Here is a 22482-nt window from a genome sequence, read left to right on the forward strand (position 1 = left end):
ATTGAAATATTTTGTGATATATTAAGAGAACTATTTACAAGAAATAATGTCTGAACGAGTCTCAATTACTGACCAAGTGCCTAGTAAGTTTGCGTTTGAATTGAGTTTTATTTCGACAGTCCCTGACACTAGCAGGTAACAAATTCCAGAGTCTTGGCAGGGCTATTGAGAAAGAGGATGAGTATGAGGAGGTGCGATGGGATGGTATTGTTAGTATTGTTTCATGGCGAGAGTGTGTGTTCAGATTGTGGTAGGAAGAAAGGTAAGTGAAGCGAGAAGACAGGTACGAAGGAATAGAAGAGTTCAAGATTTTGAAGAGAAGGAGAAGTGAATGTAAATTTATTTTCTTATCTAGTTTAAGCCAACCTATTGTTTCCAAGGATGGAATAATATGATCATATTTACGAACATTGCTTACAAAACGTACAACAAATTATGAGCACGTTGAAGTTTCGTTTAGTTGTCGCTGGAAAGGTCTGTCAGTAAAATGTCAGCATAGTCAAAATAGGGAAATACAAGCATCTGCACAAGGGACTTTTTTTAAGCAAGAGGAAAGATGAACATTTATCCTTTTTAGCACATGGATAATAGAATATACTTTTCTGCAGGTTTCTGTGATTTGCATGTCCCAGTTGAGATTATTATCCATGTGAATGCCAAGATTTTTTACCGAAGAACTGAAAGGGATATGTACTGTACTTACTTTAACGGGGGAAATGTCAAGGTGCTTTACAGCTCAAGTAACATTATTGGGAAGCAAGAAACAAATTGAATATATCGAAGCATTTGGGCATTAGATTACTACTACTAGCTATATACCGTATTTACCCACGTAATAGACGAGTTTCTTTTTTAAATTTTCATAAAAAAAAAACTAAAAGAATTTTAGTGAAAAAAAAAAAAAAGCATGTATTAAAGGTGTGCCAGCTTGACAACTTTCAGCTTAAAACTCGCTGTATAACTTGAATATTGCGGTATTTTCTTATCCATTGTCGAAAGACAATTTTATCAACACAACTGATTACTGCAGATGTCCTAAAAATACTATGTTATTAATTGGAGAGTACCTATATTTTGCATGTGTAGAAAAAGAATCTATCACGATTGCAATGATACCATGAATTGTTGTATAAAAACTTGAATTTAAACATACTAAGCAGTGCATCCAATCTTACGACTTTCTCTATTAAGCGGGGAATTTCTTTTTTTTTTTAATTTTACCGCGAAAAATTGGGGTGTGTCCATTATGCGGGTATATACAGTATATTAAATCTCAACAAATCTATGGAAACACGATTTAGTTTGCTTGGTAATTGATAGTCCTTTACTTAGCAATCTTTTTTAACTAGAAAATTCCACAGTCAACCTGTTCACCACGAGTCTCACAGGATTAATTTTAAATCCTTGCTTCCTTCAATTAGAAACCATCACAAACAGAAAGATCTACAGCTAAGGCTGCATGTTTGTTGCAATATGAGATTTTCTGGAATTTGGGCAGAAAGACCCATGTAGTATAAATTTTATAACTGAAAACATAAATCCTATACTTTGGGATACTTTTTCATTACCTGCTTGGCATTCTGAATGGAACCACGTTCTGGGTTCCTGTTGCGTAGATAGACCAATTCCTGCTGCTGGCCAGCCCACAATCCTCTCACACATTCACGGTTCATTTTGATCACTCGAAAGCTCAAGTAACGCTTGTTTAACATTATTATCTTGTACTCATCTGTGCCATCATCAAGGACATGCCTGCAATTTAAACTGAGTTTAAGTTTTCTTTCATTCACTTCCTGTAATTAACAATTATTTAGTTACAGAGAGTTAATGGCTTTACTGTCAAGAACTAAGCATTAGTTAACAACAATAATAATAATAATAATAATAATAATAATAATAATAATAATAATAATTTAGTTACACACTCTGACATAACAAAAGTATTAATGTGAATTATTATACATAAAAGTTATAATAATTAAACAAATTAAGTACAACTCTTAGAATGTAGGCTTTCACAGCCAGCGTCATTGGATTGGTATTATCTGGGCTAGAAAGCTGTGGTCTGTTGGTAAAACAACCAAACATTTCATCTACTACTCTGATGGACTTCTTCAGTGGTGTGGTACACGGGAGCAGAGAGATCTACTATGTGTACGAAGGACGACTGGTACTGGGACTGCTAGCATGTCAATATTTAAGGTGTAGGAGGGTTGTGGCTTGTCGTCGCCGCAGTCCGCACTGATGGTTTAATGTTCTGATTGGTTATCGTAGTGTTCAATTGTGAAAGGAAGAATTTGGTGTGTGTGCTTCTCAAGGCCGGGTACCATGCTTTGTTGACCTTGAGTCTTGTTCCTTACGATTAAAGTTGCTTTTGTGTTTGTATATTTCAATAGCCTCCTGATGTAACCTAGCATAGAAGTGTGGCGTACCGCTTAGGATGTCAGTGTCCTCGAAGCTGTTGTGATCCCCCTTTTTAAATGCATGCTTGGCTATGGCTGACTTATCCATGTGACCTAGACGGCAGTTCCTTCTATGCTTGGTGATTCACGTCTTGAAGCTACGCTATATTATATCTATGTAAACTGAACCAGAGGAGCTGAAAACCCGGGTTCAAATCCTGGCGCCAGAGAAAATTTTTCTCTGTTCCATTACTCTTACATCGTATGATGACGCAGATTATCTGCATGGAAATATCATATGTACTTTGGTACATTAAAACAATATATATGATACAAATCTAGTCTTTCAGGTGAAGCTCTCTGTAATTATTAAATATATATGATATGCGTAAATCACTTCGTGATTTAAGATGGCGCTTATTCCGTCAGATCCCGGCCAACTAGTCACTCATAACGAGTGCACCTCAGCACATGTGTGGACTTCGGTCCTACGTTCATAGACATCTATGACGTAGTGCAGAGGGCGGCCACTAGAGGGAACCCAAGAGTTGGAGCTTAATCTGAGATGATTCTGTCCAACGCTGGGATGGTATCCGGTGTGGCTTAGTGGATAAAGCATCAGCACGTAAAGCTGAAAACCTGGGTTCAAATCCTGGTGCCGGAGAGAATTTTTCTCCGTTCCATTACTCTTACATCGTATGATGACGCAGAATATCTGCATGGAAATATCATATGTACTTCGGTACATTGAAACAATATATTGTTAATGCAAGTTATCTTGAACCTTCTGAGCGGGGACAGAGGGGCAGAGGGAAGGAAGCACGTAACGCAGGTGGAGCCAACTGAGTTGTTTGCGCATGCTCTGCAGCATAATCTCTTGTCAAGAAACATAGAGCTATTTCCTTCACTGCGTACCAGTAGTGTTACCATGGAGCAGCAACCACAGGGTAGTAATTATGGTGAAATCACACCACCGCAGAGAAAAAGTAACGCTGTTATCCATAGCCGAGAAAGAGAAATTATCGCAAATATAATAAAATTAAGCGTTGCGAGGAGGAAAAATTAAACACATATTTGCTGGAACCTCTTGCTAAGGAATATGAGAGAGCGGCTAAATACTCTGGCAAAAGTATTAGTTCCGTGAAGAGAATTAAGAATAATATTGAATTACAACCGAATGAACCTCACACTACTCGGGAAAGAATAGTTATGTAATGTTTAGAAATTATTGCTATAATAGTTATGTACAATAGTGTGTGTACTGTGAACGACATAATGAATTACTATTGTAAGTTATTATTTTCTTATAGTTCTACTAAACATATTATTTCATTCCAGAATTAGGACTTGTGTAAAGTTGAAGTGGACGACTTCGATCAACACGTTATTTGGGATACAATCGAAGAATTCTATCGTGTTCAGAAACTAGTACATAGTCTACGATTAAGAAGATAATTCCGAATGGATGATGCCATTGACGAAATAATTAATTTTGGAACAAGCGATGATGGCAGCAATGATAGGGATATGGATTGTGTATAATTGTAAATTAATGTAAATTCAAATAATAAGCCTGTAAAATATTGTTATAAGAATATGTACATATCAGCTGAAGGTGTAAGTCATGCAGGCCTATATAATGTACAGAAGTAGCTGTAGTAACTCCGCCATTGCCAGTCCCCAGCCCGGATGAGAGAGGAGTGTACACACGATTATATTTAAATACTTACTCATTACAGGTTAATTAAAGCTTGCTACGAAACTATGTTCTCCTCTCAAAACCGGAGTATCGAGAGAAGATGATGTCTGTATTGAACCAAGTTCTTTTACAGTAGAGAGCCGTAAGGTAAAAGAACCAACATTTTCTGAAAAGAGTCACGTTACCCGAGGGAGGGGCATCCTTACCATGCCGTTACGTTGATGAGTACACGCCATACCGAGCAGTTCCAAAGACAGACTTAGGGGATGTAAGGTTCAAGATAACTTGCAATGACAGTATATGATATGCGTAAATCACTTCGTGATTTAAGACGGCGCTTATTCTGTCAGATCCCGGCCAACTAGTCACTCATAACGAGTGCACCTCAGCACATGTGTGGACTTTGGTCCTACATTCATAGACATCTATGACGTAGTGCAGAGGGCGGCCACTAGAGGGAACCCAAGAGTTGGAGCTTAATCTGAGACGATTCTGTCCGACGCCGAGGTAGTATCCGGTGTGGCTTAGTGGATAAAGCATCAGCATGTAGAGCTGAAAACCTGGGTTCAAATCCCGGCACCGGAGAGAATTTTTCTCCATTCCATTACTCTTGCATCGTATTTGAGTATTTGTCTATTTTTTTTTTTTTCCAAACTTGCAGCACAGCCAACTCAAAGAACTGGCACATCGGTTGTAGAACACAGTATATTGCGAATTCTACTTGTTTTAATGTGTTTTATACTGTTTCTTCATGATGTCACAATTTACAGTTAAGGGACGTGATAAATCCAGATTTGTCGTGGTAGAATTGAGCTATTAGGTGGTCAAATCTTTTGTTAGTTCAAGGGTCTGTGCTGGACACACACACAAGATGGCGCCAAGTGAATGTTGCCTGTAAATCTGGTGTTTTCTGATCAGTGTTTGTGTGCGTAATTGGCTCACTACTGTCTGATATAGGTGATCAGATTGAAGTGTAACATGTAAAGAGTGTATGTTTGTGTTAGCGTAGCTCGAGATTGTCTATTTGACTGTATAAACTGCGGTAATTGTGAGCGAGAATCTGGGAAACTTCACTGCGTACTGGAGCAAATCAGTTGCTGGGGCACAAGGCGCTCCCAACCTGCAACGCAAGACGCACGGCTTCCTCGATCGCTGCGGAACGTAATACTGCTGGGGAGAAACTGTATTGATGCGCGAAGAGCTTACCAACGGGGTGTCAGAGAGAGAACGTTGTGGTGATAGGTCTCAAGGAGAAGCTGTGTTCCTGCATCGTAGTGAGCTGTGCACAAATGTCGTCTACCGTTGTGGTGCTAGGTAGGAAAGCCAAGAAGTTTGAAGGTGTAGAACACGCAGAACTGTAGAATACCAAAACCAAGATGGCGGAAGGTATTGAAGACGCTATCGATAATGCTCTCAATACTGTGGTTAATACAATTGATTTAAGTGGGAATGTGAAGAAAGAATTGAAGAAGACGATACATGAAACTGTGAGTAAACTCCGTACATTGTTTGTAGAACTTAAGAAAAGCATAGAGGATAAAACAGCGGAAAATGACAACCTGCAAAAGGGGTTAGGTGAAGTAAGAGCAGAGCTTGAAGCAATGAAATCTACTTTTGGAAGGGGACATGTAGTGCCAACTATGGATGGCCGGCGGGACCAGCGGACGAGAGGAGCAGCAGGACCAGGAGAGGGACCGCCATCTTCCATCGGAAGGCAGAATCTCTACTCCGAAGTACTCACAGGCAAGACCGAGAAGAAATTCAAGCTGACAGTGAAATCGAAAAAAAATCATCCACCAGAGACAACTAAGCAAATACTAAAAGCCAGCATAAACCCAGCTGAAATGAAAGTCGGAATTAACACATTCAAGTCCCTAAGGGACGGCCAGGTGCTTATAGAGACTAGTAGCAAGGAGGAATTGGAATCCCTACGGACAAGTATAACATCAAAATGCGGTGATCAGCTGGAAGTGAACACTCCTAAACTTAGAAATCCAAGACTTATAATCTATAATGTCCCGGAGGATATCTTGGCAGAAAGCGCAGCGGAAAGAATAATATGCCAGAACCCAGAACTAAACCTGAATGACGTCGATATACAAGGGAAGTATTGCTACAAAAACAAGTTCAACAAGAAGAATATTTTTTTCGATTTATTTGTATGTATGTATTTATTTACACTGCAAGTGGGCAAGCACCGGTGGCAGTGGTATATACAATATTAACAATACACAATAAAATGATAACCAATACACAATAAAATTTACAATACACAATACAATTTTACAACACATATACAATTTTACACACAATACAATAATAATACACAATACAATTTAACACAATAATAATAAAACATAAAATAAAATACAACCTACATAATTATCTACAGGTCCTACATAAGTTTCAATAGTCTTTCACTTTACTCTCATCTCATTCCCTGTAGTGGCACTATGACGCATTTCACTGACACTTTAGCACACATTTCACTGACACTCTGTAACACATTTCACTGACACTATAGAACACATTTCATTGACGCTATAAATTATCACTGATCGGAACTGTTCACTGCACTGTAAAACCATAACTTCACTGACTCACCTCGCTTCACTGATACAACAGTTCAAATAAGTCAAATAATTACATCCTTATGCATACTTATAAACAGAACTACATTTAAACTAAACATTTCTAGTCTAAGGCCCTCTTACACGCTAGTTTTAAATAATTTACAATTCAAACCAAGGAAATAAACTCGTCAGCCTAGATAAATACATGTCACCTTAAAAAATTAAATGTTGAATGTCACCTTAATTTTAATTTTCACTTTATATACAACTTTTAAAATTATTCTTGAATCTCCTTAAGGAAGGACAGCCCTCAAAGACCGCTGCAGGTAGGTCATTCCAATCATTTATAGTTCTATTTAAAAATGAGAATTTACCTACATCCGTTTTCTGTTTCCTACATTTGATTTTAAAATCATGATCGTTCCTACCATAGTACGTTGACTTTTCTAACCGAGCCGTTATGTCTACCCATGCTTTCTGACCTAGATGTGCTCTATACAATGATGTTATTCTAGTTTTCCTACGTCTGTTTTCCAAAGTTTCCCATTTAAGTTCTTTTATCGTATCGTTTCCATCTTCTCTTTTACCTTTAACAAATTTCGCTGCCCTATACTGGATTCTTTCTAAGGAATTTATCTGGTATATTCTATAGGGATCCCAACACGTAGTTCCGTATTCCATTAACGGTCGCACTAATGTTAGATATGCTATTTCCCTCGATTTGGGGCTAGCCTTTCTCAAGATTCTCATAATAAAGTGAAGTGCCCTCCATGCTTTACCCGTAACATTATCAACATGCTCTCCCCAAGAAAGGTTGGAGTTTAAATACACTCCTAGGTATTTACAACATTGTTCTTGCGGAATTACAACACCACTGAATTCGTAATTAAGACTAGTTTCCTCTCGGGTTTTACAAAATGTTATAGATTTACTTTTAGAACCATTTATTTTCATCCTATGCTTTAACGCCCAGTTATAAATTTTATTCAAGTCTGTTTGAATAGCATCTACATCTGAAATATTTCTAATCTTTCTATAGATAATGCAGTCGTCTGCAAATAGCCTCATATTTGATGTAATATTCTGGCATAGGTCATTTACGTATATTATAAAGAGTAATGTACCCAGAACGCTGCCCTGTGGCACCCCTGAACTTATATTTCCAATTTCCGATATTTCATGACCTACTCTAACTATCTGGGTTCTACCTTTTAAGAATTCTTGGATCCATAGCACCACTCTTTTATCTATTCCTAGCCTACTTAACTTATCTATTAATATGTCATGTGGCACCAAATCAAATGCTTTCGAAAAATCAATCACAACTGCATCGATTCTTCCGCCTCTATCTACCTCTTCAGCTAGATCCTGAACCAGCGACGTAATTTGACTATCACATGAGAAGCCTTCCCTAAAACCATGCTGGTGGTTGTAAAACCAGTCTTTCGCATTTAGAACATGACGAATATAATCTGATATCAAATGCTCCATGACTTTACATACGACAGATGTAAGGCTAATCGGTCTGTAGTTTCCGACATCTAATTTATTTCCACCTTTATGTATGAGTACCACTATAGCTGATTTCCAGTCACATGGAATAGCTGCATTGTTTATGGAAACATGAAATATACGCATTAAGTATGGAATTATGGCCTCGGAACCTAATTTAAGAATCTCTGTAGCAATACTATCTGGTCCTCGAGACTTCCGATTTTTTAATTTCGTTATTCTCTCTCTAACCCCTTTGGAAGTTATTTTGAAAGTCGAATTTGGTTCACATTCATGGTCTGTGACACAACCACTCCTATCAGCGGGATTATTATTATTATTATTATTATTATTATTATTATTATTATTATTATTATTATTATTGAAAACCGAAATGAAATAGGAATTTAATAAGTCGGCCTTTTCTTTGTCATCAGTTATACTTTCTCCATTCTGATTTCGTAAAAGCACTACTCCTTCGTTTTTTCCTTTTCTCCTGCGTACATAATTATAAAACTGTCTCCAATTGTTACTTTCATCTTCTTTTAAAATAGTTTTTAGAAAATTTTCCTGAGCTAACCTTTTTTCACACTCAAGTTTCTTAATTAATTCGACATATTTTTCCCAATGCTCATGGCTTCGTTTACGTTTGCTAAATGCGCGCCTTGTCTTTTTCTTTAAGTAGCGAATATAATTAGTGTAATATTCTGGGTCCAGATTTTTCTTAATTATTTTAGAAGGTACACATTTTACTAATGCCTCGAAAATTATACTCTTAAATTTATGCCACACATTTTACATATTTCCTTCAGTCCTTAGAAAGTCATCATGCTTTTGTCGTGGAAACGTTTGTAATGCATGAACATCGGTTTTGTTAAAATTCCAGACAGACAGTGGACTTGACCTCGGATTTACTGTGTTTTCCCAGAAGATTTCTAATAAGACGCTATTGTGATCACTTATTTTATGAAGACTTTCAGAGTTGACAAAGAGAGAGACAGGTCTTAGTAGGTAAACATCTAAGAGGGCATTGTCACGCGTCGGACCATTTACTACCTGCGTGAAATCTTTACGCCAGATCAATTCATTAACAAGGGTCTGTGCATCTGAATTTGTACCTGAAATCCCGTTCCAGTTAATTTTCGGGAGGTTTAGATCCCCAGCAATTACTACGTTTCGGTCTTCTGATACTGTATTAAGATATTCATTTAGTTTGTGCAAAGTTAAATTGTTTAATTCACTGGGTGGTCTGTAACATGCTATTACATCTAAGGTTTCCCGCCCATTTCTTATCTGAACATTCAATATTTCAACTTCCTCATGTATCCACAGAAGATTGCTACTTATTTCTATCTTAGTACAAACGAACACTCCCCCTCCCTTTTCACTTCTATCCTTTCTGAAGACTCTATAATCCGACCTAAAAATTTCCGAGTCATTTATGTCTTCCCTAAGCCATGATTCCGTCCCAATTATTACATCTGGATTATAAACATCGACCAAGTTCCAAAACGGAATAAGTTTATTTCTAATACTTCGGCAATTAACCTGCAGTAGTCTTAGTAGGCCTGTCCTTACTTGAACATTCTGAATCCCCGTGGCACCTCGCCGTCACTGCAGGTCTACGCCACCCGCGGATAGGTCTTCGACCGCACCGCCCGCTGGTAGTCCCTCGACCCCTCCGCCCGCAGGTACTCTCTCACCCCCGCTGACCGCTGGTAGTCCCACGCCCCCACCGTCCACTGATGGTCCTTCGGTGCCGCTGCCCGCTGTTGGATCCTCGATCCCGCCCCGCCATGTTGTAGTAACTACCCGCGCGAAGAGGGATCCCATGTCTGCAGCTCCCCTCCGATTTAGGTGGATTCCGTCTCTTCCGAAGCATCTGTCGTCTATCCAGGAATTTGGATCGACGAAACGCGCACCAAGACACTCCGCTACCCACTCGAAAGCTTTATTCACACGACCCACTTTTCTCCAGTTCACATCCCTCCGTCTGACGATTCCACTGATGACAATCCCAGCTGCCGGATATTTCTTCTTCGTTTCCATCACCTAGTCATATACATCTGCCATGATATAATCAACACCTCTTCGCAAATCGTTTGTTCCTACGTGAAGGACGATGTTTTTCGGGTCCCCTCGTTCCTGATTCTCGATCACGCTTTTCATTTCTTTCACTCTAATCCCAGGGTAACACTCCGTCGCCAGCTCCGGTTGTAGATTCCCTACGTGTCGAATGATGGAGTCTCCGATGATAACACTTGCTGCACCATGCTTCTTCTTCTCCTCCCTCTCTTCGCCATTTTCCTTTTCCCGTCGCAACAACTTATTTTCTTCCTCCAGAAACTTGATCCGTTGCTCCGCCATCTCTAGCTTCTCCCGTAGCTTCTTCACCTCGTTCCGAAGACCGATGAGCTCCCTGTTGCCTGCCTCGTTCCCGCAGTCCTTGCACAGCCACGTTTCTTCTACTATCTGTTCCCTCTTGATCTTCTGACAAGTCAGATGGAACCACTTCTCGCACTGGTTGCACAGCACGCCTACTCGTAGATTCTTTCTGCAGCTTCCACATTTGATGTTGGTAGCATCGTTGTCGCTTGCAGGTCCTGGATTCAGTTCGATACCACCAATAATTAGTAATATCGCAATCACTATGTGAAAGAAGAGACACTCAGCCAGACCTGCCAAAGCTGTCCCTTTCACGCTCCGCTGCATCCTTGACCTGGCCGCCCAGCCGCCTATCCTTGCCCGGTACAACTCCAACTCACAGCCCATTGTTCTAACCTTTTCTCCGCTGCAAAAAATACGTCCTTCCTCTCCACCGGCCTGAAGGAGACTGCTGATTATAGAGCAGAAGATGATTATAGAAGTAAGCTCGCAAGCTAGGAGAGAACTTTTGAAGACCAAAATCAAATTAGGATGGCAGATCTGTAATGCGCGGGACTACTTAGTGGCTACTAGGTGTTTCAAATGTTCCAGGTTCAATCATAGACAAGGGGATTGCAAGGGTACACAAACATGTCCACTTTGCTCGAAAGATCACACCTTGAAAGAATGCACTGCTTCCAGGAATGAATACAAATGTGTAAACTGTGCTACATATAATAAGTACTGCCGTACCGAAAAGAGCTGCGAGAAACACTCTTCTCTGGATAAGAACTGCCCTAGCTTGCAAGCAGTCCTGGGTAGATATGTGCTAAATATAAACTACTAAATCATGGCTCAACTAAAGAATCTCATAATGAAGCGAACTAAAATGGCGCCTCCATCCATGCACAACAGCACCACATTGCAATGCAATAGGAACTTAAAACCAGAAGCAGAAATCAGATGTATTCAAATCAACTTACAGCACTCCAGAGTTGCAACTGACAACCTAATGAAAATCCAAGAAAATAATACAGATATTATATTTATACAAGAGCCGTACACAATTAAAAATAAAATAGCTGGTATTACAAAAATGTTCAAAATATTTACCTCGGGCGAAGGAAGAAGCCGTGCAGCTATAGTAGTGACTACCGATAAAATTGACGTCCTATTAATAAAACAACTGTTGGACGAAGATACTGTTGTCCTAGATGTAATAGCAGGAAACTTAAGGGTTCTTATCGCAAGTATGTATTTAGATATAAACAATGAATTGGATTCGAGCTTGGAGAAAATGAAGTCAATACTACATCACGCTAAAGGAAGGAGAGTCCTAATACCCATGGATAGCAATTGTAGATCCACATCCTGGCACGACACACTGACAAACACAAGAGGCAGAATTCTTGAAGAATTTCTCATGGGAAATCAGATGCACGTTGTCAATGAAGAGAGTGAAATGACTACCTTTTGGACTAGAAGAGGATCCAGCAATGTTGATTTAACAATAGCCAACAACCAATTGCTAAGAGAAGTTTGTGAGTGGGAAATTAATAGTGAAGAAAGCTGCTCCGACCATAGGATCATCAAATATTCCATAGGTCTGAAGAAAAACAACTACCATGTTATAGATTGTAATCACCAAGGAGTGAAGTATATAGTCAAAGAACACAACTACAAGAAATTTCATGAAAATCTGCTTCGATGGACGGCGATAAAATTTAATCACCCAAACTGGGAACAACAGGCAGAAGAACTTGACAGCATACTATCATCTCATGTAGCTAAAGAAACTGACATTGAAAGTTGCATTGAAATATTTCACGAGGCTTTGAAAGCAGCTTGCAACCGGTCATTTAGGATTAAGCTGGGCTCAAGAAAGACATCAGGAACTAAATCCGTCCCTTGGTGGACAGATGACCTCACCTTATTGAGAAAGAAAACGAACGCATTAAGACGGAGGTACCAAAGAACAAGAAACAATGAAGAATTGAGGGAAAAACGTAAAATACAATATATCGAGGGGAAAACAATGTATGAAGCAACAATCAAAAAGGAAAAGTTAAATTCCTGGAAGGAATTCTGCAATATGACTTCATCAGCTAACCCATGGAACGAAGTATACAAATTAGCAACTGGAAAAAGAAGCAACAAGACAACAATGACAACACTTCGCAAGCCTGATGGATCTCTAACAGTTGACATACGTGAAACGATTGAGTACATGTTGGAGTATTTCACACCAGAAGACAGCGAGCAACAAGAAACTGAATACGACAAGCAAATAAGAACACAGTCTCAGAAACCTATAGACACGACTGATGACAAAGGTTTCACCTTAGATGAAGTCAGAAATGCAGTTGAAAATATGAAAAAAAAAAAAAAGCGCCAGGGGAAGACGGGATTACCTGTGAGATTTTTCAACAAACTTTCAAAATATTTCCTAGACTCATAACGACTCTGTACGACGAGTGCTTAAAAAGAGCAGTTTTTCCTAAGATATGGAAAAGGGCGAAAATGGTTCCAATTATAAAACCTGGAAAAGAGAACAGTTTGGAACCATCAAAATTCCGACCTATAAGTCTTCTCAATATCGGCGGAAAGATACTAGAAAAAGTACTAGTAAACAGAATAAATCATCATGTATTCTCTCATGATCTGATGAACAGCAATCAGTATGGCTTCACACCACAAAGAAGCACAATAGATGCTGCAATGGCAGTGAAGGACTTCGTAGAAGAAAGCCTAAAAGAAGAGAAATTGCAGTCGTCGTAAGCCTAGATGTTAAAGGTGCTTTCGATTCCGCGTGGTGGCCTAGTATCTTACATTCTCTTAAAGAACTCAGATGCCCAAGAAATCTATACAACTTAGTTAAATCCTATTTTAATGAAAGAACTGTAGTAATGACAACCAACAGCATAAAATTAGAAAGAGAAGCCAGTAAAGGCTGCCCACAAGGATCGTGTATTGGGCCGACTCTGTGGAATATTTTGTATAATTCCTTACTGAACCTTAACTTCATGAAACGAACAAAAGCAGTAGCGTTTGCAGACGATTTAATATTAATAATCAAGGCAGACAATGTAGTTGAAGCAGAAAATTACACGAATATAGATATAAAAAAAATATAGATATAAAAAAAATAGCTACATGGGCTGAAAGAACAAAGATAATCTTCAATGAAGAGAAATCTAAGGTAATGTTAATATCGAGAAGGAAACGAAAAGAAAAAAAAAAGAAATCAACATCTACCTAAATAACAAACGGCTGGAACAAATCACGAAGATGAAATATTTAGGAATAATCCTCGATGACAAGTTTAAATTCAGTGAACATGTAAACTACGCAGTTGAAAGATGTGCTAAATTAATCCATACTTTATCCAGATCGGCCAAAATAACTTGGGGACTGCAACATAAAGCTCTGAAGACGATATATAAGGGAGCCATACTACCTCTCTTGCTATATGGAGCACCAGTATGGGCTGAAGCGATGAAGTACGATTCTAACAAAGCGAAATATACTAGAGTCCAAAGACTAATCAACATAAGGATATCAAAAGCCTTTCGCACAACATCTCCCGAAGTTCTGTGTATGCTGTCAGGAATAACTCCCATTCCCATAAAAATTGAGGAGTCACTTAAATTATACAACATAATGAAAGGAAGAGAAAACCAAACTTATACCATAGACCGAGAAGTGGAAATCAGAAACTGGCCTCACCCAGCAGACGCTGTCAAGATCAACGAGGGATCAGAAGATAAGGACTAAACCCTTCAAATATTCACGGATGGGAGTAAGAGTGAGTATGGAGTTGGAGCAGGTATCGCCATCTTCGTTGGAAATGAACTCACCAACCAGTTAAAATTCAAGCTAAATTATAGATGTTCCAACAATCAAGCCGAGCAGGTAGCAATCATTAAAGCACTGGAAGCAATAGAAACAATTGACATCAGGGACAACAGACCACGCACAGCAGCAATTCTCACAGACAGCAGAATAACAATAGACTCCTTAAAGAACAATCACAACCACAAATATCTTATAGAAGAAATCAGGAAGAAAGTCTTAATTTTGGAGAAAGTAAACTGGACGATAGAATTCTTCTGGATCAAGGCCCACGTCGGAACATACGGTAATGAACTTGCAGATTGACTAGCGAAGGCAGCGGCACAAAACAAGGATGCAGCAATATGTTTTGACAAAATCCCAAAAAGTATAATTCTAAGTGAAATAGAAGAAGGAAAACTAATATGGCAAAAAGAATGGGACGACACCACAAAGGCAGCGATAACAAAATCCTACTTTCCTAATGTAAAAGAGCGGCTTAAGATGGAATTAAATGTTACAGCCATCTTCACGTCAATGGTGACAGGACACAGAATGACTAGAGCCTACCTCCATCGATTCAAGTTACTGGAGAGTGCAACATGTCCGTGTAATAGTGGAGGTCAGACTATAGATCACTTGCTGTATGACTGCACAATATTAAGAAAACAATGGGGAATTGTATGAAACAGCATCTCGAAGACAGCAAGTTGGCCACCTAACAAATATCAGCTTATAAAATTTCATCTTCAACCATTCATTACCTTCATCAATTCAATAGATTTTGAACAATTGTAGGAATGCATTTATTGCTAGGTTACACATATTTATCATTCAACTTTTATAAAATTACCAATTTGTTAAAAAAAAATAAAACAATTGTAATAATATATTCAAATCATGTATATATACTTTCTTTTCTTTTTATTTAGGTTAAGCCATATATATGTATTTGTATTAATTCTCTATCTTCCTTAGGTAATATCAATGTATCCAAATGTATATTTATCGTAGGAAACTGAAAATCTAAAACATGTAGTATTACTCTGTAATGGAGCATGTTGATATATATATAAAAAAAAAAAAAAAAAAAAGGGGGTCTGTGCTGCTCTGGGTAAATCTAGTATAACATGACGAAATATTTCCTTATTATTCAAGTCTCCCATTGTATAATAATGACAACAAAGTTATTGACAATGTTTACAATATTTGATACATTTAAACAGAATTTACAATACCAACGAAAATTACTTTACACCCAAACTGCAAGGTTCCCTTTATTACCTTCACTGAACACCAGCCAAACACTTACCTTCATCACCCAAAAACAAAGACCCAACAGCTAAGTAAAAAAATATATGCAAATACCTGAGAGCAAGAAGAGATGGTGTTCCAGACAAAACAGCATTTCTCCACACTGGATCACCTTCGTGTGATATAACCAACTTTTTTTCATGCGAAGAGATGGCCTCATATAATGCTGATGGATCTTCATACTCATCAGGAGACATGAAATGGTCCTAGAAGAAAGTACATTTCGCAATTAATCATTCCAAAAATTTTCTTTCAGATGTCAAGAGTGCAGAAAAAACCATGAAATTTCAATTCTTTATTGAACATTTCCTTCTAAGTACACAGGCTATTCACAGACGAGATAAGGCAAAACTGGAGCAATAATGAATTGAAAGTAGCAGATGAAACTAAAGTACCCACAAATAAACCTGTCCCACAGTCACTCCATTTCACAAATCTGACTAAGATTTAAATCTTAATGCTTCTGTGAGAAGCCATCTGCTGACAGATGTAACTGAGTTGGTATACATTGGCATTCAAAGATACCTGACTCCAACTAATCGATAATGATCGATAATTTGTTCCTGTAAGTGTGGCTTCTTTAGTTATTATTCTATTAATAGATGGCGAAGATAAGTCAGTGTCACCAACAGTAAACATTACACATACTCGCATTTTAGAATTCAAAATTTCATCCCTCTGTAATGATTGTAAAAAGCATTAGATTTAGCGGGGAAACTGCTGATACTAATAGTATCACTTATTAAGACCTAGTGGAACCATTTCAAAGTTTGTCAACTTGTTGTATCTTCAGTTCTGACTTATCCCGTGGTTAGGAAGTTCACTTACATGGTCAGAAAATTCTAAGACATATCTTTGAACGCCAGTGTATATCTTTAGCAAAATGATACAATTCTCAGAAAGATTGGGTGAAATTTGTGGTAAACAAAAATGGCATGGGTAGGTTTCTAAGTAAACTTTGTTTTCTCCACCATAATTTAATAATATTTTCATAATTAACAATCTCTACTACTGATAAAGCATTGGAAAACTACTGTGTCATGACAATCATAAAATATTAACTTCATGGGATTCTTGAAGCAAACAGTACCTAAGTTACACCAATTTCTCATTTCTGATAATCCTACTTGTCTGTGGTGTAATAATCATGATGAAGATCTGGAACACGTTCTTCTATACTGTCCATCCATAAACCACAAAAGAAATAAATTAAAATCATCAGTACCAGTTGCAGAAGACACAGCCCTGCAGTATATATTGACTACACCCCAACTCTGGCTACTAGCAACAGGCATTTATAATGAACACCGATCAAAATATTCCTCATTTCTCATGAAAAACAAAAATTGAATAGACTACAGTGGACTATAGTGGACTTTATGTTGTCAGCAAACAGCTGGATACATTAAAAAGCTTGATTGATTGAAGTAAACAGTTGTTGTTTTCTAATGCCAGGTGTTTGACAATAAAGTCATTTGACCTCTTGCACTCCAATATTTTTCAAAGATATTATCATGACCAGCCACTGAAGCACAGATTTTGAGATGTTCCGAATCCATTTCTTGGTTTGAGTTGCACAATGGACAGTTAGGGGACAGTCCCTTACAACATTCAACTACATGGGAGGCCTACAGATGAAGCATTTATCATAATTTGAAGAAACAAACTGTATGGAGTTTCTAATGCAAAAACAGTCCAATTGAAATGTCTATGGTTGATGCTGTATCACAACGTCTAAAAGTCAGCCATATGGAATTCTTAAAGCAGAAGTTCCATGGAACAAATAATTTTGTGTAATGTCTACAATAAAACTGATGTTACATAATAATCTCAACACACGAACTGCATGGGAAAATTACAATGATGTAATATAAACTCATGAAATCATTTCTATGAAATTTTTATAGCTAGCAATTCTATGGAATGTCTACTTAATCTGAAGAAATAAACTCTACGAGAACAAGCCACTACATGAAATATTAACAGTTGATGCAGTATCATAGCCTCAAGAAACTAAGGAATAAATAACTGCATGGAATGTCTACAGTTGATGCTATATAGAACTCAAAAACACAATTTTATGATATTCCTAAAGCAAACCATCCTACAGCATAAGTAATTACATGAAATATCTAATGTTGACGCTGTATCGTAATCTCAAAATGCACAACTCATGTGATTCCTAACACAAATAGTCACATAGAGCAAATAATTGTATGAAATGCTGTAGTTGATCCCGTATCACGAAAGCCAAGAACTGCATGGGATGCACAGACAAAAAATAGAACTTAACAAATAACAACATAAAATGCCTACAGTTGATCCTGATGCTTGTCATTAGATACGCTTTAAAAAAAAAATTGCAGCAAAATGTTCGTGAACATATTGTGAAGTTTTGGTGATTTTACCTGATGAAGTTTTAGCGACATCCGTACTCCTGGAGCTACCACTCTGCGTAAAAGTTCCATATCAGAAAATATCCACTCATCTCGAACTGAGGTTATGCGGAAATCCCCTTTGAACAGTGCGTGTAATCCATACAAGAAGAATTCCACACTGCAAAAATTATGAGATTCAATAAAAATATAAATCATAAGTGAAACACTGCAATATGATCGGTTGTATTATCTGTGTAAATGATTTCTAACAAAAAATGAAAGATATGCTACGAAGATTCTTACAAGAAAGTTATTTCCAATTCAAAACTGGTAAGTTAATGCACAAAAGGTTCAAAATTACAGTAAAATATACCAGTTTGCAAGTCTGATATTTACTACAATATTTACAGAATAAACAAATTCTAAATGATCAAGAATTCAATTCATAAAAATATATAATAAATGTAGAAGCATGTCTTATCTTATTGTGGTGATTAAGTTCATATTCTAATAACCATCTATGAGGGTCGTTTGAAAAGTTCACAGCCTGACAGAGAAATTAGACTAGGATTATTTTGAAACAATCTTTATTTCTCAACATAATCGCCCCACACTTGGTCCACAGTGTTGCAATACCCTGCTAGTACACAGATTCCTTGAGGTCTGCAAAAAAGCCTTCTGTTGCTGTAACAACCTCTTCATTTGACAAAAATTCTTCCTAATCAAGTAAATTTCGAGCTTTGAGAAAAGAAAGAACTCTGAGTGTACAAGATCTGGTGAATAGGGGACAGGGTGTGGCAACAATTTCAACTGTAGTTTGTGTAGTTTATCAATCATGATTGCAAACGAGTGAGCAGAAGCATTGTCATGACGAAACATTTTCTTCTTGGCCACACCTAGCCTCTTCTCGCAAATTTTCCCTTTCAGTTGCTGCAAGACATTTGAATAATATTATCTGGTTATTGTTCTCCCCTTTGCTAGATAATCAATCATGAATATCCACTTAGAATCCCAGTACACGAACGTCATGACTTTCCCAGCTGAATGAACAGCTTTTGCTTTCTTTGGAGGCAGAAAATCACTGTGCTTCCATTATTTCGACTGCTGTTTTGTCTCTGGTATGTAGTAGTGGACGTATATTTTTCGAATCAAGCCAGACAATCCCTTGAAATTTGACATCGAACATGCTTTTGTTCGAGTTAACGAACGCAGAACCCATCTTGCAGAGAGCATGGACATACGCAAGACATTGCCTAAGGTTTGGCACATCAATTCAGTTGAGATATGCATAACCTCGCTAATTTTCAGCACTTTCAATCAACAGTCATTCAACATCATATCGTGGATTTTTTTCTACGATTTCTTTACTTGTTGCTGTTACTGGATGTCCACTGCGAGGATTGTCTTCCACACTCTCTCAACCATGTTTAAATAATGCTGCCCATTTTATCACAGTTGAAAACGCTCGAGTGGATTCCTCCAGTGTAGCATCCATGTCTGCTTTAATTTCTGTTGGACTCGTTCCCTTTTTCACGAAATATTTTTAATGACAGCACTAAGTTCGATATTTTCTATTTTTGCCACATTATTTGGCGCACTAACTACAAAATTACACTACATAAAAGATAGTCAACAGAAAATTATGATTCTTCGTACTTGAAATAACGCAAAATGGCCACTAACAATGGCAGCATTGTTGACACGTTTTCAATGCCTTCTATGTATCAGGCCACGAACTTTTCAAACTCACCTCGTACTTCTATCAATCACGAACACAACTACGCAAAAAAGGGAGGGGGAAAGAGAGGCAAGAAAAATGAAAGAAGAAGGAGAGGGATGGAGAGAGAAAGACGGAGGGGAAGAGAGGGAGGAAGATGAGGGAGAGAAACAGAGTATTGAGGAAAACGTCGAATTACTTAATTTAAAACAGAGCCGTACCTAAACATTGAAATACTACATCCAATTTTGCAAACACACAACACATTAGTGAGCCATAAAGTTTACTGTTTCTATTTTAAGGGAAGAAGTTGAACTAGCACTTAAGGAAATGAAGAATGGGAAAGCAACAGGAGTTGATGGAACCCGCATTGAATTAGTGAAATGTTTGGGGGAAGGCAAGAAGAAAATTCTATCATTATGCAACGAAATATATGAGAAAGGCGAATGGCTTGAAGATTTTACGGAGATAGTATTGCTTCCAATACCGAAGAAAAATAATGCCAAGAAATGTACTGAGTTCAGGATTATCAACCTGATATCGCACTTGGCGAAGATTGTCATGTGCATATTGAATCGACATTTATATTCTAAGATGGAAGAACAGTTGGAAGAAGAGCAGTTTGGCTTCAGGAAGCGAAAAGGTACGAGAAATGCAATTGGACTGCTACAAACAATCACCAAAAGATACTTAGAGAAGAATGAAAAAGTGTATGTAGTATTTGTGTACCTTGAAAAGCTTTTGACAGAGAGGATTAGAATAAACTGTTGGGGATTTTAAAGAAAATAGCTATGGATTGGAAAGAGAGAAGGCTGGTGAGTAATCTTTATATAAAACAAGTCAAAGTCAGGATACCAGAAGATATGTCAGAAGGAAGTGAAATTGGGAGAGGAGTACATTAAGGATATCCTTTATCACCTATCCTGTTCAACATTTACTTGGAGGATTTAGTAAAAAACTGTTTTCAGAACATGGGAGGCATGATAATAGGAGGAAGAAGAATAAAGTGTTGAGATGTGCTGAGTGATATAGCATTGTTAGCAGAAGAGGAGATGATACTTAGGCATATGCTACCGGAGCTAAATGACAGCTGTGAGCAGTATGGAGTTAAGATAAATGCATAAAGGTGCATACACACTTAGCGAACGAACAACGAACGAATGATGAAGCAAAACTTCGTTGTTCATTCGCTGTTTGAAGCGACGTACAAATCATCAGCAAATTGTCAGAAAACGTTCACATTCGCTGATTGTCCGCTATAAAGGCAGACGAAAATATAATTATAGTAAGTGCAGGCCTGTTTCATAAACACAGTAATCATATTAAGTAATAGTATTACAGTCATGAAAACAATTTTATTAACCGACTAAATTCTGTTTCATAAACGTTTTGCACGAGTCATAAAATACGTATGTACAGTAGCCAGATGATTTGAGGTTAAGGCTGACAAACATAACCAAGTTGGTCTGCACTCTACAGCTATTTATATTATTCTCTCTGTTAACAGTTGTTGAATGAAATAAGTCTTGAAGTACTATCTTTAATAGCAACAGCAGAGTAAATCGTAATATGTGTGAAGGTTTGGGAGACAATTTATTTCAGATAAGATTGTAAATCACTGCAACTCGAAGTTATTGTTTCTGTTATTTGATTCAGTTGATTTACGAGTAAAAGAAACAATATGATAAATCTAAAATATTGTGAATAGATAATTATCATTCCTAATTGTTCACATCTTTGCTGTTGTAAAGTTTGCAATTCCAAAAACAGTGTATCAGTAACAGAAGCGCGCGCGTGTGTGTGTGTGTGTGTGTGTGTGTGTGTGTAAAACTTACACCTCGTTATCTAAAGAAGTACCATATGAAAATGTTAAGCAGTGAAAACTTTTGATGACAATAGGTTTGTTCCAGCAAGATTCAGAAACTATCCGTAACAGCCGGACGCACGCGCACATTGCCACTTGCTAAAATAAGCTGTTCCAGCAGCAAGAGTCTATGATTCTGACTGCTGATCCGATGTTCCAGCAACATTTCCCGGCGGTCTCGGGCAATTTCGTATTGCCAGAATAGTTTGCGTATTGTATCATGAATTGTTTACCAGAGACATGCGCAGTAGACTAAATGCTTGAATTTACCCGCGTAATTCCCAATATACAGACATAAATAAATACAGAGTAGCCTACTATCTGAAATAAAGTAAATTTATAATTTGAGAATATATAAATTGAATCATATCCTTAGTGTGGTGTTATAATGGAAGGTAATTAATAGTTATTACAGACAGAGTTTACAAGATGACAGGTTATGTTTCGTATTATTTCTATCTTCTTGAGGCAAATTAAAATAAATCTGCATTTAAATAATTAAAAGTTGTCCAATAGGACCGTTGCTTACGAGATTACACAAGCTGGCGCATAGAGCTTGAAAAACGAGTCTGAAGTGGTTCCCTCGTAATGCCAATTCCGCCGCTCGGAGCGCTGTTCTGCCCTATATATTCATAGCAGAACACTTAAAAGACATTGACATTTGGGACATTTAAAGGACTCACCATTGCTTATTAAATGCTTCGTACAATATTTTATGGACAATAGACGTAATTTCCAAACTTCTACTCCTCAATTATATTACAATAAAAGGCTGTCATTCTTTATATTAAAACATATTACATATAAACTGAGGGACTGTCTGCTCTGTACTTCAGTTCATAAACCAAA

The 22482-nt window shown here is 37.6% G+C and overlaps 1 protein-coding gene across 1 annotated transcript in view; it reads right to left on the reverse strand.

Annotated features, from left to right (window-relative positions):
* LOC138711727 (pecanex-like protein 1) overlaps window positions 1-22482 on the reverse strand; it is a 165111-nt gene that overhangs the window by 55643 nt on the left and 86986 nt on the right. The window contains exons 10-12 of the mRNA XM_069842889.1: window positions 18083-18230; window positions 15729-15880; window positions 1569-1752 (exon numbers count right to left, since the gene is read on the reverse strand). Of these exons, the coding sequence (XP_069698990.1) occupies window positions 1569-1752; window positions 15729-15880; window positions 18083-18230 (484 nt within the window). The remainder of the gene's footprint in view (window positions 1-1568; window positions 1753-15728; window positions 15881-18082; window positions 18231-22482) is intronic.

This window comes from Periplaneta americana, chromosome 2 (genome assembly GCF_040183065.1).
Source record: "Periplaneta americana isolate PAMFEO1 chromosome 2, P.americana_PAMFEO1_priV1, whole genome shotgun sequence".
NCBI lineage: Eukaryota > Metazoa > Arthropoda > Insecta > Blattodea > Blattidae > Periplaneta > Periplaneta americana.